Genomic DNA, 18,381 nt, shown 5'->3' with positions numbered 1-18,381 from the left:
AGTTTAGGAGTAGAGGTACTCAGGAGGGGCGCCGATAACGGCGCTCTTCTCCAAATTGTACCTCTACGAGAGTGAGGGAGATAGTCGGGGCATGTGTCGAGCTTGTCGGCGCTCTTCTCCACTTGTACCTCGACGGATGCTTATTCAGTTGTAAGTGTTCGAGACTTTCTTTGTTTGTTTATTTAGAATTATAGTTTAGATCGCAAGTTAACATCTCTGCCTTATATTAGTTGATGTGTATGCTAGCGAGTAGCATTTGACTCTAGAGTGGGTTCTGGATAGAAAAGGATAACCCCGATCGCCTCTAGAGTTAGTGGGGAAAGGCGTAGACGTGGTGTCAAGGCTGAACTATACCACTCAGTTGTCTGATAGTCCCACGGTCTGTAGAGGTAGCCGGCAGGTGGTGACAGCCCTGTTCGAGCCTTCTAGTAATCCTCCACGTTCGGATATTGGATAGAGCATTATATTGGAGCTATCGACTTTTACAAGCCGGTCAATGCCTTTAGCTCGAAGTATAACGACGACGTGATCTCTTCTTCTAGGCATAGATTCTAGATATAGAAAGTCTTCTCTTGCCTATCCTCCTACACCAGTGTGTGTGTCCTTGGACAGTCTGAACCCGTAGGTAGTGTACTCATGTTTCCTAGTGGATACGATACCCTGGAATACTCTTGGATGAAAGCTACAGCGGTATCCGTGCGCTTGCGGATTTTATTCGTGACGTTACAAAATACCAACAAGCTTTCTGGCGCCGTTGCCGGGGAACGGCAGCTACATTATCTTCGGACTCAGTCGTCCTCGTATCTTTTTTCTTTTCTTTCCTTCTACCTTTACCCCCGCTACCCATGGAGAAGCTATCCTTTCCACAGCTCTCTACCCCAATGGGCGAGTTCTCTGAGCCATCAGCATCTTCATCATCTAACCATGAACTCGACCCTGGCTTTATAGCCATGGTTCGGAAGCGACCCTTCTCAGGAGAAATTCATGAAGATTCCTATGAGCATTTGCAAGAATTCGAGGAACTATGTTCGGGTCTAGAAATCCTAGGCATGACACAGGAAGCCTTGCGGTGGAAATTGTTTCCCTTCTCTCTTATAGAGGGGGCGGTGCAATGGTACACCCGCATGATAGGAAATATGAGCGGTGATTGGGAGGAGCTTCGAGATGACTTTTGTTACTCGTTCTCCCTCATCAGACGCATAGACTCCCTACCGACTGACATCCTCGATTTTGAGCAATTAGAGAAGGAGTCCATAGGTGCAGCATGGGATAGATTCTCACGCCTTTTGGCATCTATCCCAGACATGTCTATACCCAATGAAGTATCGTTGGAAGTTTTCTACTTGGGATTAGACATGGAAACTACCCTAGAGCTTGACGACGCCAGCGGAGGATGGTTCTTACACACAACTCCGGAAGATAGAAGAGACATCCTAGATAGTTTCTTCGACGACTCTTTCTTATCTACCGATAGTGAACCCCGCCGGGAGAAATCCGCGGCGAGCCATGAGAATCTCTCAACACCCGAATCTGAGCCTTCATCTTTCACATCCCAATATTCGTCTGTTGAGCCCTCTCCCGAACCACGAACACCGGAGGAAGAAGAAATTCAATCTTCGGAGTTCTCTTCCCGATTCGAGGATGATCCTTCGGGAAATATCCAAAATACCTCGAATCATCTTAGGCACGAGGAGCCTATGAAATCGATGTGTCATTATGAGACCCTCGATAAAATTTTCCGCCATACACCCGCAATGGATTGGTCAAAGGAGGCAAAGCGTGCTCCCGAAGCAATTCGGATTAGCCCAACCTCTGCAACCATCCCTTGTTCTATGAAAGGAAATATCGTAGAAGCTCTTCATGACCTTGCTGCTGAGGTTTGCATCTTACCCCGAGTGTCTTTTGGATACTCTCATGGGTAACAAGCCTCTAACCCTAACCGACAAGTACTTTAAAAGTCCATCCGGACTGTACTTTGAATGTCGGGGGATTGAAAGGGACGTGCCTATCACAATAGACAAAATCGAGGTGCATTTAGATTTTTACATCTACGATATCCTCGATTTTGATCTTCTCCTAGGCCTCCAGCTAGAAAAACTTCTGGCATCTCATGGGAGCCTAGATGAAAAGCTTAGGGAAACTGGTCCTGCCACTACCACCTCTTGCTCAGAAAATCTTCTGGCAAAGACCCTTCCCGAGCAGAACCTGCTCAAGGAGATGATGCATACATCTTCGTTCATATCATCCGAGCCTGTTCTATTGGGAGTTCTAGAATCCTCTAAAGAATACGACTCGGAAGATAGCCTTCACTTTTGTGAAGAAGAACGCTCATCATCACCCTTGATCGAGTTTGAGCCTCTTCCCACTGGCCTAGAATATGTTGTTCTCGACCTTAATCGATAATCAACATCAAGCTTTCACGATGAACCTCCTATGATGGAGAATCAATGGGCCATGGAATTTTGTGAGACGCCGACTTTGGAGTCCGAAGAAAAGGATTCCACAAATGAGCATGGGAGTTTCACTTTTGACATACCATGAAAACCATGCTCATTCAATGCAACTCCAGAGTCAGGCATGTTTAGTGCACCGTGCACACACGAGGACTACAACCAACTCAAGGTTCTCCTCTGCAAAATCTCTAGAAGGTTGGTTGTAGATGTATATATATTGTAAACATTGCAGATTTCGTGGGTGCACCGTGGCACTAACCTTGTAGCCAGCTTCAACGATTGGTGGTGAAACAATGACCCATCACCAATGATGGCTGCAAGAGTTATCATAGTCGAGCTTATGACCAGAAATAAAGCACTGTCAGGAGATAGCCCGAACTATTATATATTTACTTATTTATTTCCCTTTCAATAAAATCAAGAGCATGTTCTAGGATATAGTTTTCCTTCGGGTATTTTTGATCGCTAACCTTTCTAGGGGAAGATCAATAAGAATGATGGACAAGCAAAGCCTACGAATATGAGAGCTATACCGACTACAACACCTCGATATGCCTTGATGGAGGAACAACTACTGAAGGAGACTTGAACTCCATACACTTGAAGTTTTGCAAACTCCAAGTGTGGGGGAGGTATGTGAGTACCCCGAAGTAAGTTTCTTTCTCAATTCATATCTTGTCTTGGAATTGGTGTGTATCCTCGCATCTTGCCCTATAAAAAATAAAAAAAATGAGAGGAGTTGCCATGGTGACAACATTGAGTCTTCATCAACAAATCATCATGGTAAGTACTCTCAATGTCCTGCTTTTGACATTAAACAAAGCCCTGCCGGGAGGTCCCCGAGGATGACCAGGTATGTACTCATGCCTATCTCTCTTTGAATAATGCTCAATCATGTCTCCTTGCTCCCTTTATCTGTTCGCGCATGCTCTAGTTTGAATGTGTTTGATGCATCACAGATTCATAGGCCTTTTAAATCAAGCATAGTGTTTGGGTTAAAATGTCCTCCTCAATCAAACTAGACCTTGCATCAAGTTTGATTGACGTTCTAGAGTTAATACTTGTATAGATTTTGGTTGCATATTTGGACTAACCCCTGCAGGAAAATCAATTCCAAATGGATAAGTCGTTGAGCTGAATTCAAACTGGAAGGTAAGTAGAGGTTTTTGGATTAATATTGCTCGGCATTCTCATACTGATGCGATCTTAATTCAGCCTTGCCTGAGTAAGTATCTTGGTGAGATTAAATTTTAGTTTCAATAAATTTTAGGAGCTCCCTGGTTCTTAAAACCAGTAGAGCTATTAGTTTGTTTCCATATTTTTGTTTTTCAATAAGCACCAGGTACAAGAACAAGTGTGGGGGGGATCTCTCGGAACTTTCATGCATACACACTCGAGATCTCCCACAACACGTGCACAACACCGAACGAACCATAATGCAAAAGGCCAAGATGAATCAGAGCTCGTATTGGGCAGTAGAACCTCAGGTTTGGATGACTAGCACTAGCTGCGATCGTCTTCATCACGACGGTTTGTGCACTCTACCCCTCATACTCTCCCTAACCCATGAGTTTAAATGAAATCTTGCTTCATCATTAAAATGAAACTCAAGGATATCCTCTGGTTCTATGCTTCTCTATGGTTGGCTTGCATACTTTTTATTCTTCGCTAAACCTGAGCTTGTGAATCATATTTTAGGGAACCCATAGTTGTTAAGTTGTTGACCAGTGAGATATGGTTTGATGAAAGAATTCTTGCTTTATCTGCTTATGTGTCTGGGAAATTTTTTTCAAAAAGAAAAACTCCATAGCTTTACAACTCCACGTGTTTGTCCTACCAAAGCCATATGTTGACCTTCATGATACAAATCTTACACATATGTGCCTTGTTGTTACATTGAGCTTCATCAAACCTTGTGACCCTAGTGAGATGTCTTTCATACATGTTTGATCAAGATCATGTGCACTCCACCAGCTAAACTTCTACACTAGAAGTTAGCTATGCCATTCCATCCATCTACAGAATAAAACTCCATGTTGAATGATCTCTCTCTCTAGTATATCTCAAATGAGGCATGGGCTATTAAGAAAAAAAAAGAAAAGATGGCACGCCCAAGAAGCATGACCCAAAAAAAATGGACACATCAATGTCCATGAAAAAAAGATACACACACACACACATAGCCATATCCTCATGTTATCCAAATAAAGGAGAGATATATTCATAAAAGGAGTATTGCACTCCATCATCCACCTTCCACATATGTGCACAATCTTGATCAGCTTGTGTGATTTGTCATCTCCATGGATCCTTTGTTTGATTTTGCAATATATGTGACACAAGTGCATGCTTCCACTTCTCCTACCTTGAGCTCCACATAAGCCATTTTTAGAAGTAGGGTGAAAAGAAGCAAAGCCTTGGTGAGGATATATACACAGTGAGCGACATGAGAGATCCTATGGAGAAGTAAAGCTATGGTTGGTCTTCGCAAACAACTATTTCCAAAACCCAGTCATATAGCAAGAAAGTGAAGGAGACTGAAGTCAACACCATTCCGCTCTTCAACTTCCCAAACATTTATGGTAGACACATCAAAATTCACAAGCAAAGGTAAGGCCTAGAATAATTTGTATGCAGGTGTCATATCATATGAAGACAGGTCCGCCTTAGTTCCTGCCTTTACTCGAGGACGAGAAAAGAACTAAGTGTGGGGGATCTTGTTGACGGTCACTAATGACCCATTTTGACCGTCAACTATCATGCAAAAGTCGAGCATCAGAAGGAATAAATGTTAGCATAGGATGATTATTTGATGAATTCCACAGATGCTGGTCTGAGAATGGCGGTTTGGCTCGATTCCCGGGCAAGAGGCTGGTGGTTCCCTCCTATAAATACAAGGGGAGGGGGCTCAAATGAAGACATCACACACACCAAACACCACACCATTCACACTTCTCTTGAGTTCTCACTTTGGTGAGAGTTGTCTTAGGGAGTTTAGGAGTAGAGGTACTCAGGAGGGGCGCCGGTAACGGCGCTCTTCTCCTAATTGTACCTCTATGAGAGTGAGGGAGATAGTCGGGGGATGTGCCGGGCTTGTCGGCGCTCTTCTCCGCTTGTACCTCGACGGATGCTTATTCGGTTGTAAGTGTTCGAGACTTTCTTTGTTTGTTTATTTAGAATTAGAGTTTAGATCACAAGTTATCATCTCTGCCTTATATTAGTTGATGTGTATGCTAGCGAGTAGCATTTGACTCTAGACTGGGTTCCGGATAGAAAAGGATAACCCTGATCGCCTCTAGAGTTAGTAGGGAAAGGCGTAGACGTGGTGTCTAGGCTAGACTATACCACTCAGTTGTCTGATAGTCCCACGGTTTGTAGAGGTAGCCGGCAGGTGGTGACAGCCCTGTTCGAGCATTCTAGTAATCCTCCACGTTCGGATTTCGGATAGAGCATTATATTGGAGCTACCGGCTTTTATAAGCCGGTCGATGCCTTTAGCTTGAAGTATAACGGTGACATGATCTCTTCTTCTAGGCATAGATTCTAGATATAGAAAGTCCTCTCTTGACTATCCTCCTACACCAGTGTGTGTCCTTGGATAGTCTGAACCCGTAGGTAGTGTACTCACATTCCCTATTGGATACGATACCCTTGAATACTCTTGGGTGAAAGCTATAGCGGTATCCGTGCACTTGCGGATTTTATTCGTGACGTTACAAAATACCAACACCTACATGCTGCGGTTATATGGTGCATTCACGATTATCCAGCTTTGAGCACATTGTCAGGTAGAGTCACAAGAGGTTACTGTGCGTGTGTGCGATGTGACAAAAATCCTTGCTCTAGAAGAATCAGGAATAAAATATGTTATGCTGGTCACCGACGTTTCCTTCCCATGGACCATCCTTGGAGGCGATAGAAATGTTTTGATGGTCAAACTGAAGGACAAGGGAAGCCAGAGGAGTTTAGTAAAGAAGAGCTGATGCAGCAATTGGAGAGGGTCAAGGATGTTAGGCCAGGAAAGCATCCTGAAAGCAAAAAGAGAAAGCGGGAAGCAGATGGTCAATGTTGGAAGCGAAGGTCTTGTCTGTTTGATTTGCTGTATTGGACAAGTCTAAAGCTGCGGCATAATCTTGACATGATGCACATTGAAAAAAATATATGTAACTATATTCTTGCTATATTTCTTGGCATTCTTGGGAAATCAAAGGACACTGTCAATTCTAGGCCTGATTTGGAAGACATGGGAATAAGAAAACATCTGCACTTGAAGCGTGATGGAGGATCATATACTGTTCCACATGCCCCTTACACGATGAGTAAGAAACAGAAGGAAGCCTTCTGTGATTTTATAAGAAGTGTGAAATTCCCAGATGGGTATGCTTCTAATCTAGCAACACATGTTACTTCTGATGGATGCCACCTGCAAGGACTAAAAACTCATGATTGCCATATACTACTCCAAAGAATTTTACCTGCTGCTATCCGTGGAATCATGCCCAAGGACATATGTGATGCAGTTGCTACATTAGGAAACTTCTTTCTGAACTTATGTTCAAAAACCCTCAAGGTAGATGTTTTGCATAGAATGAAAGCCGAAATCCCAATCATCCTTTGCACATTTGAAAAAATATTTCCTCCTTTCTTTGATGTCATGATGCACTTGGCTGTCCATTTACCTGATGATGCACTCCTGAGAGGGCCCGTGCAATATGGATGGATGTACCCGGTAGAAAGAAGGTTGCATACCTTGAAGCGTTTTGTGAGGAACATGGCAAGACCCGAAGGATCCATTGCAGAAGCATATGTTGCTAGCGAGTGCTTGACGTTTTGCTCAAGGTACCTTGATGATGTTGACACACGACATAATCGGGAGGGCAGAAATACAGAGCGTGTTGATCTGCATAGAGGTGATCTTTCTATTTTCCAGCATGGGGTTGAGTTGATTGGTGCTTCAAGGATCACTTTTCTCGAAGAAGACTATGATAGAATGGTTTGGTATGTGCTGAATAATTGCCCAGAGGTGGAGCCATATATGGAGTATGTCATCCCTTGTATGCTTTTAGTTTGTTTCATAGACTAATAACTATCAGCTCTAATATTTGAATTAAATATGGTTTGCAGGATATACAGGAAAGAGTTAGAGAATGAAGGAGTTCCTAATGTTGAAAAAACACTTGAGAAGCAATTTGCCTCTTGGTTCAAGAAGCATGTGAGTTTCAGTTGATAGTTTCATTGAAGCATTATTGGTTTTATTGTTTAAATCCTGATGGTAGATATTTAAATCTACAGATTGCGAAACTACGTTACGTGATGCAAGAAGATGTCTCTGATAGTCTATATGCGCTATCATGTGAGCCAGATCTTCGAGTTCGGATATTTTCGGGATGTCTTGTCGATGGTGTCCGCTACCACACTACTGACAGGGAGAAATATAGGAGGACACAAAATAGTGGAGTAATGGCTGAGGGTACACATGATGGAGAAAGTATTGAATTTTATGGCTGTTTGAAACAAATAATTGAGTTGCAGTATAAGTCTACAGAAATGGATTACTCTCCTACAGTGGTTCTTTTTCGTTGTGACTGGTTTGATACTCACAGCAAGAAATGTAGAATGAAGGATGAGGGATTTTTCAGAAGCATCAACCATGGAAGCACAAGGCTGACCCTTTTATTCTATCAACACAGGCAACAAAGGTATTTTACTTGAAGGACAACAAGCATGCTGATGACTCCAAGATTACTGAAAGCTGGAGGATTGTTCAAAATTTTTGTCATAGGCACTTGTGGGATGTGGCTGCAAAGGACAATGATGAAATACCCAATGGTCCTGGTTTGTCATACCAAGATGAGGCAAGTGACGGTTTTCAAGTGGAACTCAATGCAGGAAAGTTGGACACCGAACAACAGGATGATGAAGAAATTTTGGATATTGAACAGCTGGAAGATGAAGATTGTGTTCAAGTTGACGCAAGTATAGTTGATAATCTTCGTGCCCAGAGGCAAGAGGAAATGGAAGAAAAAGACGATGATGAAAATGACGAAACATTATGGCAATATGTCAATGATAATGAAGGTCCAACAAGCCTTGACGACGACGATGATAGCGATGTCGACTAGCAGGGTAAAACCATTTCCTTACTTCTTACTGTTATTTAATTTGTTGTAGAAGTTCTCCCATTCATTTGTAATGCAGTAGCCTCACATAGAAGCTTTGCCTTTTCTATCTGCAACTATAAGGGGAACAGAATGCACCAGAAAAATGGCACACATGTCTTGACATGTCACATTCACATACTGGTATCAGATCTGATATAGCTGATATTTTTCATCACCTAGAGAACCAGTAGAGATGTTTGGCTGCTGATCACATAATCTTTGGCTGCACAATGGCTCACTTCCTTTGGTGTCTCAGTAGAGATGTTTTTGGCTGGCAAGGAGTACCAGTTAGTGTCTCAAACTTCCAAGAAATTATTTTAGGGCGCTGGAACCAGTTTGGCGGTGGCTGGTATCAGTCGGTTTGTGTCTGGACTCTAGAGGAGGTTCTTAGGAGAGGGAGTTTCCTGTACATGATGTGCTGGTTCAGAAGGTGGCATTTCCTGTAGGCCAAATGATAGCACATGTTTACAGTCCAAATATTTTAACTTTCTTTCCACTGAACTCTACTGGAATCCTGCTTGTGCTGATGGAGTGATGGTGTTGCCATTGCCAAACATGTTTGATAATATTTTGTACGGATGGTGTTCCAATTGTCAATATTTTGCCTTTTTGGGAACATCTGCAATAGGCATATTGCAACATCCCAAATCCTGATGTGCTGGTTCAGATTGTAACAATGTGAAACACTTCAGGCTGTTGAATGATGTATTTTCTGTTTCATCCTTTTGGCAATATCTGATGTTACGCTTTGGCCAAACACTGTGGCCTTCTTCTCTACCCTTCTCTTTACTGCATCTTCCTGAGCTTCAGATGTCAATAGTTTCATCAGAGCATCTGAATGTACTAATGCACATGTATAGTAAGCAAAAGCACATGAGTTTGTTAGTGTGAGATGGCCTTTTGGGATGTTGCCACATGTATTTTTGCGCTGGTCATGTTGCCAGATTACTCTATGTGGTCATGTTGTCAGATTACGCTGTGATGTGGCTGCTGTGAGATGGCTTTCTGGGCTACTGTTTAGTTAATTTCATATAGACATGAGTTGATTTGAACTGTGCACAGATTTGATATGGAGAGATTCTGTATGAAACGTGACATGAGTTAATTTCATATATTATTCTGTATGCTGCCACAGTGTTGATATTTTCATCCTATTTGAGATTTTGTATGTGCTGGAGTGTGTTATGGCTTGCAATAAGGAATGGGCTATAATGTGCTATATGGGCTTGGTTCAATTCAATTTTGGGCTTTCAATTTGTTGGAAAAAGCTAAAATTCAAAATCCAGTTCAGCTGCAAAAAAAAAAGCATCACTACGTGGACTTTGTTGGGGTCATGTCTAAAACAAGCCCAAAAAATATCATTTGGTACATGGGCTTCGTTGGGCTATTTTTTATTTTATGACGAATTAAATCGTCACAAAGGGTTTGCCATGTCATCTCCTAGTCATCACCACATCAGCAGATTATATTTTTTGTGGCACTCGCATAGCCAGCCATGGCACAATATTTGTGACGTTTTTTGGGTTTATTAGTGATGAAAAGCGAGCATCGCAAATTAGTGACATCGTAACGATTGTCACAAAATTTGTGACAAAAAACTTGTTTTTGTCACAGAATACATTTTATGACCCACATTAAGCGATGATTGTATTTTCGTCGTCCGAACGTCACAAAATGCAAAACATGACGAAAATAATCATTTCTGTGACATAAATAGAACGTCTTCTAATGTCAAATCTCTTGTAGTGGATGATGAAATCGAAAGATTTCTTCATTAGGTCAGCTAGAATATTCATTATTCTCTTCATTTCTTCAATGCAAGAAATTGATTATTTTCTTGATGTAACACCTGACATATAACTAAATATTATTTTAATTATAATTATGTATGAAAAACCATGCAATTTGTATACATCTTCAATAATACTCCCTTTGTCCATCAATCAAAGGTGTAATTTGTTTTTGGAAAAGTTATAATTTTGTAGATTTTGACCAAGAATTAGTTCAATTCTATGCATGTTCGATATACAAAATTTGTATCAATATATTACTATACGGAATGCCTTTTGACAATGTTCATCTATCTATTATCTTATTATTTGACCAACAAACGGAGCCTCCACGTTCGCTCTCAAGGTCTAGAAATTCTCACGTTAATCGGAGATAAATAGAAAAATAAAAATTACCCACCACTGCCATTATAATAAAAATTAGTCTAAAATATTCGTGTGTCTAATTAAATATTACCCACCAATGTCATTATGAAAAATTAAATACAAAATATCATTTAACTATGTATCAGTTACAAACATATTATTAATAAAAACTAAATCTAACAACAATCAATCAAAATAAAAAGGAAATAAAAATAATTATATGCATAATAATATTATTAAAGCTTAACAAATCAAAATTTTATTATAGGTAGATCATATTTGAATTGTTTTAATCAACAAAAAGACATAATATATGATTAATGAATAGGGTGATGTATGCTAATAAATAGTATAATATCTAAAAAATAGTAAGGATACAATGATATGCAAATTTTTAAATTTTCAATACTATCCGCGCAAATGCGTGGGCCATAAGCCTAGTTTTTGTAGAAATTGACAATATAGTTAGATTATTTCAACTTAATTATAAGTACCCCATTATTCTGTTGATGAGTGCTGGTACCCTATTATATGGTATATTTTAATTTGTTTGTGTTGTAAACCTTTCTATGGGTTACCTATGAGCAATTATCGGTATTCGGTAACAAGTTATTGTTTCTATTTTGTTAGGGTGAAACGAGGACGTGGGGCCATTGGTTCAAGGATGGATGAGCCTGGTCCATACTTGATTCTTCATCCCGTTGTCATGACAACGGACCTAGCCCTGATACACGTGTGGAAGAAAAATGGGAACGTCGAGTACAAGGCCCAGAGAAGCCTTTGTTTTTGAGATCCAAGTCTCCTGATGATCATTGGTGTAAGGAAACGTTGGATGGAAGGGGATCAAGCTCTGAACCACAGAGCAAGAAGGAAAAGAAAAAGAAGACTGAGAAAAAAGAGAAAAGAGATAAAAGGAAAAGGACACAAAGAAATCCAAGCATCGCCATCACCACCGTCACAAAAGCCGAAGAAGGGAGTGAATGAGTGATCTTGCCTGTTAGCGAAACAGAAATGTACACATCGGTTCTGCCCTGAAAGTGGCAGCTAGCTGGTTGTTGCTGTAACTTGAAAGTGTATTGTATAGAGAAATTTGGCATTGTGTCGATTGTAGAATGGACTATGCTTCTGTTATTTCTTCCTGTCTATGTGCATGAGAAGGTGAGGCAAACGAAGAAGGTGGTCTGTGCAGAGCCAGTTTCTGATAGACATCCTCCATCTCTGGACTAAGCTGAGGAGAAGTTTGCAGGCAAGCAAATGCCACTTCCACAAGAAGAGCAATTTCTTTCTCTTCTACAATTGTTGGAGATGATGGGCGCTTGTCCAACATATCCTCCATTACAAGCTCCTGATGCTGTTCCCGGGAAGCAAGGGATTGTATCTGAGTATCTCCGAGGGGTACGTCCCCATCACAATCTCCAGCACTAGGACACCAAAGCTGTAGACATCGCATTTTGCTGTCACCACTGATGTGTAAGAGAGCTCTGCATCAAAAATCAAAATAAAGACTCAATCAATAATCAAACATGAAACTAAACTGCAGTATATTTGATATTTGCATATGGTAACAAGAAAGTAACTGTGACCACATACAGGGGGCTATATAACCATATGTTCCTGCTAGTTCGCTCCAATTGGATGAATCAGGTTTTAGCATCCTTGCTATTCCAAAATCTGAAACATAAGACTTGAAATCTGCATCTAGCAAGATGTTGTTACTTGTTATGTCGCGATGGATGATTGGCGGGATGCATTCATGGTGCAAGTAGGGGCTTTGCTACGGTACTCCGAAATGACTGTGGACCGTAGATCTTGATAGTATTTATATATTTTTAATTATAAAAGTAGAAAAAATATAGGAACTAACTTCCTATTGGATCTAACCTCCAAAATCATATACCGTGACTGTTTCCACGTGACACATTCATATGTGCATGTGACAAATTAATTTGTGCAGGAAGAGCCATCGGCATTACTATCATGTTTAGAATTGAAGCGGCCATTGCATTTCTAGCTGAGTAGCCGCCTGCGGAGTGATCACAATTTGGACTATTAGCTATGCAAATGTAACACGTACATATGTGCATGATGGCCGTTTATATATTTTTTTCATTGTTTTTTGTTTAACGTGAATGCATTGACATGGGTTGATACTTGACACTTTAGAGGAAAATAAAATAATAGGTGAGTTGTAATATCCTTTCCCTAATGTGACATGGGTGTGTTGTAACATTTTGTTCCTAACATGATATGGGTGAGTTGTAACAATTTTTCCTAGCGTGACATGAGTGTGTTATAATATGTTTTTTATAATGTGATATAATAACACGTGACATGAGTACTAACCCAGTGTTTGATCAAGAAAATAATATATACTTAACGTGTTATGCATTATGCATGTGACCCTGTTTTTATAACATGATTCAAACAAAAGAAAAATATGGCATATGAATGTTACATTTTTAAGATATATGTTACCCGTATACACGTGACAAATGTTTTGAAAGATATAAATAATTTGTTACTTTTTGAAAGGTACACATACATGGAATCAACTATCTGATTTTGCTCGAAACCTACAGCCAGATTAGATTTAGAACTAACTGAAACATAATATGTTTGTACACTTTTTATTTTTCCAACCGGCAACAAATAAATGTGACATACTACGTGTAGATTCCATTCAACAACCTCCGAGCAAACAAGGGGAGCAATCCACGACAGATTCCACCTGCATGCATGGCTGCATGCATGATAACCGAAATAGCATGTAATATCTTTTTTACATTTAATTAATTGGCTTATCTCTTCTAAAATTCAAGGGTCTAGATTTATTGAAGCTCTTACCTCCTATGAGGTAATTGGAGTACCGTAGCAAGGCCCTGCAAGTAGTAGATGGCTTGAGCCACGTCTCTAGCAACGGAAACTCGCTTCTTCCAGTCGAACTCCTTTGCAAGTTCCTCATTTTGCAAGACAGAACGAAGGTTTCCTCTCTCAATGTACTCGTATACTAAAAATTTGTACCTAGGAAGGGAGCAAAATCCATACAGCTTGACGATGCTTCTGTGCCGTATCTTCGTCAACACTTCAACTTCATTAAGGAATCTCTTTTCATCACTAATATTGTCTTCAGCTGGGTGGATCTTTTTCACTGCAACCAATCTGCCCCCCTTGAAGCTGTGCTTTGTAGACTGTGCCATACCCCCTGAGCCAATTATGTATCTGTCACTGAAGTTTTCTGTTGCCCTAGTGATATCCTCAAATGCTAGTTTCCCATCAAAATTCCATACTGAGAGTACGTCCCTTGTACTTGTGGCCGTAGTTTTCTGCGGTCTTTTCCTTTTGAGAATCACAGATACAGAAAAGACTAAGAACATAATAGCTATGCACACAGGGATAGATATAGCTAGGACCAAGCTGTACTGAAATCTTGCTTTGTGATGTTCCATCATCGGAACTGAAGAGCAGAGTGGTAGACCGGAGAGATTGCCACAAAGACCTTTGTTATGGAGGAACCTGTTGAAGTAATGGGCTTGGCCCATTCATTCTAAAGCATTAAAAGAATTTAAAGCCCACTATTAATGCTAGGGAATCAATGCTTAATTCCGTACCGAGAATTGAGGAGGATCTCAACCGACTTAAAAGGTGGACTTCGTGTACACCACTTGTGAAGCCGGTAAGAGGAGGACGGTGAACCACACGCGCGCGCTCGCTCGCCTCGCCGGGCCGGGCCGGGCCGTGGCGAGGCGAGGCGAGGCGCGGCGCTTGCGCGGCCGGACGTGACGTGCAGGTGCGGTGCGATGTGATGGCTATTTTTGCCGTTGACAGCAATTAATCGTGCGATTAAACATGCAATTAAATCTGTAATTAATGGCCATAACCGCATCACCTAAATGACTCTGATGGTGTCCAGGTTCAACGATCCTGAGCACCTGAGTCACTATATAAGAAGTGCTATTCCCCTCATCCATTCTGCACCAGAGCACTGAGGCAACTCGGCTCCTCTCTTCTCCCTCTCCAGTTGCAACAACTGAGTTCCCCAACGCTAATTTCTGCGCGCACAGAATTAGCGTGAGCAGGCCTCCGAAACCTTGCTCGCCTTGAGATCCTGCACGGGATAGGCGGGCAATCAGGTTTTTGGGTAACGCTCTAGCGTGACTGCTCAAAAATACAAAGGCTTTGCCCGATTGAACGACTACTTCCTGGTGAACGAGCCGAACGACTACGTCGACTACATTCTGGTGGCCGAACAACTACGTCGACTACATCTTGGTGACCGTTCGCGGGACTGCACTGCGAACTTCTTCCTGCACCGATTTAGTTCGACTACTTCGACTGAGGCCAACCGAGTAGATGTCTACTCCAGTTGGTAACAGCGCAGCCAATGCCTCCGGCAACGGCCCCGCTTCAGGGTACTCCCTGAAACTTTGGTTATTTATATTGTTTATGCTTATATGTGTGATAAGTATAAACATGTTCACCTGTTTTATTTTACTCCTTAAAGTCATAGAAATATTGCTAGTTTATACATTTAATTTTGGAATTAAAATATACCGAAAATTGCCTAGATATCTAACAATCCAAAAGCCTGATTGCGTTAATAGGCTTTCGGTATCTAGCTTTGCTGCATCAATCAAACCATCACCTTTTGATGGTTCAAATTACAAACGTTGGCAAGAGCGGCTTATACTGTGGTTAACACTATCGAGAGTGATCCATGTGAAAGAGGGTAAGCCTGAATAATTCTCTCCAGAGGAAGGGAGTGCGTTCGATGAGGCTGATATCCTCTTTCGAGGCTTGATCATTAGTGTTCTCGGTGATAACCTGGTGGATTCTTATATCCGGCTGCCAACTGGCAAAGCATTGTGCGATGCTCTTGAAGCTCAATATGGAGTATCTAACGCCGGGAGTGAGTTGTATATCATGGAGCAGTTCCTTGAGTACAGGATGGTCGAAGACCGTTCTGTAGTGGAACAGGCTCATGAAATACATACTCTGGCAAAAGATCTCAAAAATTGCAGCAAAGAGTCCCCATGTGTGTTACCCAATAAGTTTGTGGCTGGAGGTATAATCTCTAAGCTGCCACCTTCTTGGAGGGACTTTGCTACTTCTCTAAAACACAAGAGACAGGAGTTCACAATAGATGGACTCATAGGGACTCTTGATGTTGAGGAGAAGGCGAGAGCAAAGGACATACGTGGGAAAGGAGTTGTTGGTGCTTCAAGTGCCAATCTTGTTCAGAAGAACAACTCCCATAAGAACAAGAAAAAGCCACCACAGAACCAACCAAAGACTAAGAAGACAACCACTTTTAAGAAGAAGAAGACGGGAGCTTGCTATGTGTGCGCTAGTACGGATCACTTTGCTGCAAAGTGTCCGAACCGCAAAGGCAACGACTCCGCCAACATGGTTATTAGCGAGCCTGGAGGAACTTCGGGGTACGGTAATTTATTACCTACTGTTCTTTCAGTCTTTGGTTCACTCGAGTGGTGGGTTGACACTGGTGCTAATATTCATGTTTGTGCTGATGCTTCTTTGTTCTCTTCTTACCAGACCGGCGGGACTTCCTCCTTGCTGATGGGGAATGGATCACATGCGCATGTTCTTGGTGTTGGTACGGTAAATCTGAAGTTTACTTCGGGGAAGACCGTGCAGCTGAAGAACGTGCAGCATGTCCCCACCATCAAGAAGAATTTAGTCAGCGGCTCTCTACTGTGTAGAGATGGTTTCAAATTAGTCTTTGAGTCCAATAAATGTATCTTGTCTAAGTTTGGTAGTTTTGTTGGAAAAGGTTATGAAAGCAGAGGTTTGTTCCATCTTTCTTTGTCAGATGTTTGTAATAAAATTGCATACAATGTTATTAACGTTGATGAAACAAATGTTTGGCATTCGAGGCTTTGTCACGTTAATTTTGGTTGTATGATGCGCTTAGCTAATTTGATCTTAATTCCAAATTTCACTTTTGTCAAAAATTCTAAGTGTCATGTATGTGTTGAATCAAAACAAACTCGTAAGCCTCATAAGACCGCGGAGGCAAGGAGCTTGGCACCCTTAGAATTAATTCATTCCGATTTGTGCGAAATGAATGGAGTGTTGACAAAAGGTGGTAAAAAATATTTCATGACTTTGATTGATGATAGTACTAGATTTTGTTACATCTATTTGTTGAAGTCAAAAGATGAAGCTTTACACTACTTTAAAATCTATAAAGCTGAAGTAGAAAACCAACTTGAGAGAAAGATCAAAAGAGTTAGGTCAGATCGTGGTGGCGAGTATTTCTCAAATTTATTTACTTTATTCTGCGAGGAACATGGTATTATTCATGAGAGGACGCCTCCCTATTCACCTCAGTCAAATGGGGTTGCCGAAAGAAAGAACCGCACTCTAACGGATTTGGTTAACGCCATGTTAGATACAGCGGGACTTTCCAAGGAATGGTGGGGTGAGGCTATATTGACTGCATGTCATGTCTTAAACCGTGTTCCCACAAAGAATAAAGAGATAACTCCATTCGAGGAATGGGAGAAGAAAAGGCTAACACTGTCATACTTACGTACATAGGGTTGTTTGGCAAAAGTGAGTGTGCCAATAACCAAGAAACGTAAGCTTGGACCTAAAACTGTGGATTGTATCTTTCTAGGTTATGCTATTCACAGCGTTGCATATAGATTTTTAATAGTGAAATCTGGAGTACCTGGCATGCATGTTGGTACTATAATGGAGTCCAGAGATGCTACATTTTTTGAAAACATTTTTCCCATGAGAGATGAAACAAGTTCATCTAGGCAAGAGTTCATCGAGGATGATGGCTCTGCTGAGCCGATAGAACACAATGAACATACACTTGTAGAAAATCCTGAGGAGGATAACAATAATGCTCCGAGAAAGAGCAAGAGACAAAGGACTGTAAAGTCTTTTGGTGATGATTTCATTGTATACCTCATAGATGATACACCCAGAACCATTGAAGAGGCATATTCATCTTCTGATGCTGACTATTGGAAGGAAGCAGTAAGGAGTGAGATGGATTCTATCATGTCTAATGGAACCTGGTAGGTCGTTGAACGTCCTTATGGATGTAAACCGGTTGGATGCAAGTGGGTATTCAAGAAAAAGCTTAGGCCAGATGGTACTATTGAAAAGTACAATGCTAGGCTTGTGGCCAAGGGTTATACCCAAAAAGAAGGAGAAGATTTCTTTGACACTTATTCACCAGTTGCCCGATTGACCACAATTCGAGTGTTACTTTCCCTGGCAGCCTCTTATGGTCTTCTCGTTCATCAGATGGACGTTAAGACGGCTTTCCTCAATGGAGAGTTAGAAGAGGAGATCTATATGGATCAGCCGGATGGGTTTGTATCAAAGGGTCAAGAAGGAATGGTTTGTAAGTTGTTAAAATCCTTATATGGTCTCAAGCAAGCGCCTAAGCAGTGGCATGAAAAGTTTGATAGAACTTTGACCTCTGCCGGCTTTGTTGTGAACGAAGCTGACAGATGTGTGTACTATCGCTATGGTGGGGTTGAAGGAGTGATTTTGTGCTTGTATGTGGATGACATACTGATCTTTGGCACTAGCCTTAATGTGATTAAGGAAGTCAAAGAGTTTTTATCTCAAA

At 41.3% G+C, this 18,381-nt stretch overlaps 1 protein-coding gene across 1 annotated transcript; it reads left to right on the top strand.

Annotated features, from left to right (window-relative positions):
• The first annotated feature begins 6,186 nt into the window (after positions 1–6,186).
• On the top strand, positions 6,187–8,980 carry LOC120659770. The gene is made up of 3 exons (XM_039937995.1): positions 6,187–7,492; positions 7,577–7,664; positions 7,745–8,980. Exons 1-3 carry the CDS (start codon positions 6,435–6,437, stop codon positions 8,162–8,164), a joined length of 1,566 nt encoding a protein of 521 aa, XP_039793929.1. The 5' UTR covers positions 6,187–6,434; the 3' UTR covers positions 8,165–8,980.
• The last annotated feature ends 9,401 nt before the right edge of the window (positions 8,981–18,381 follow it).

The sequence above is a fragment of the Panicum virgatum genome, chromosome 2N (assembly GCF_016808335.1).
Source record: "Panicum virgatum strain AP13 chromosome 2N, P.virgatum_v5, whole genome shotgun sequence".
Lineage (NCBI taxonomy): Eukaryota > Viridiplantae > Streptophyta > Magnoliopsida > Poales > Poaceae > Panicum > Panicum virgatum.
Note: the sequence above shows the minus strand (reverse complement) of the source record. Positions and strands in the feature narration are given on the sequence as shown.

Coding starts and splice junctions, on each gene's coding strand:
- LOC120659770 (XM_039937995.1), top strand. CDS start 6,435: ATGCAGCAATTGGAGAGGGTCAAGGATGTTAGGCCAGGAAAGCATCCT. Junction 7,493..7,576: donor GAGGTGGAGCCATATATGGA/GTATGTCATCCC, acceptor TATGGTTTGCAG/GATATACAGGAAAGAGTTAG. Junction 7,665..7,744: donor CCTCTTGGTTCAAGAAGCAT/GTGAGTTTCAGT, acceptor TTAAATCTACAG/ATTGCGAAACTACGTTACGT.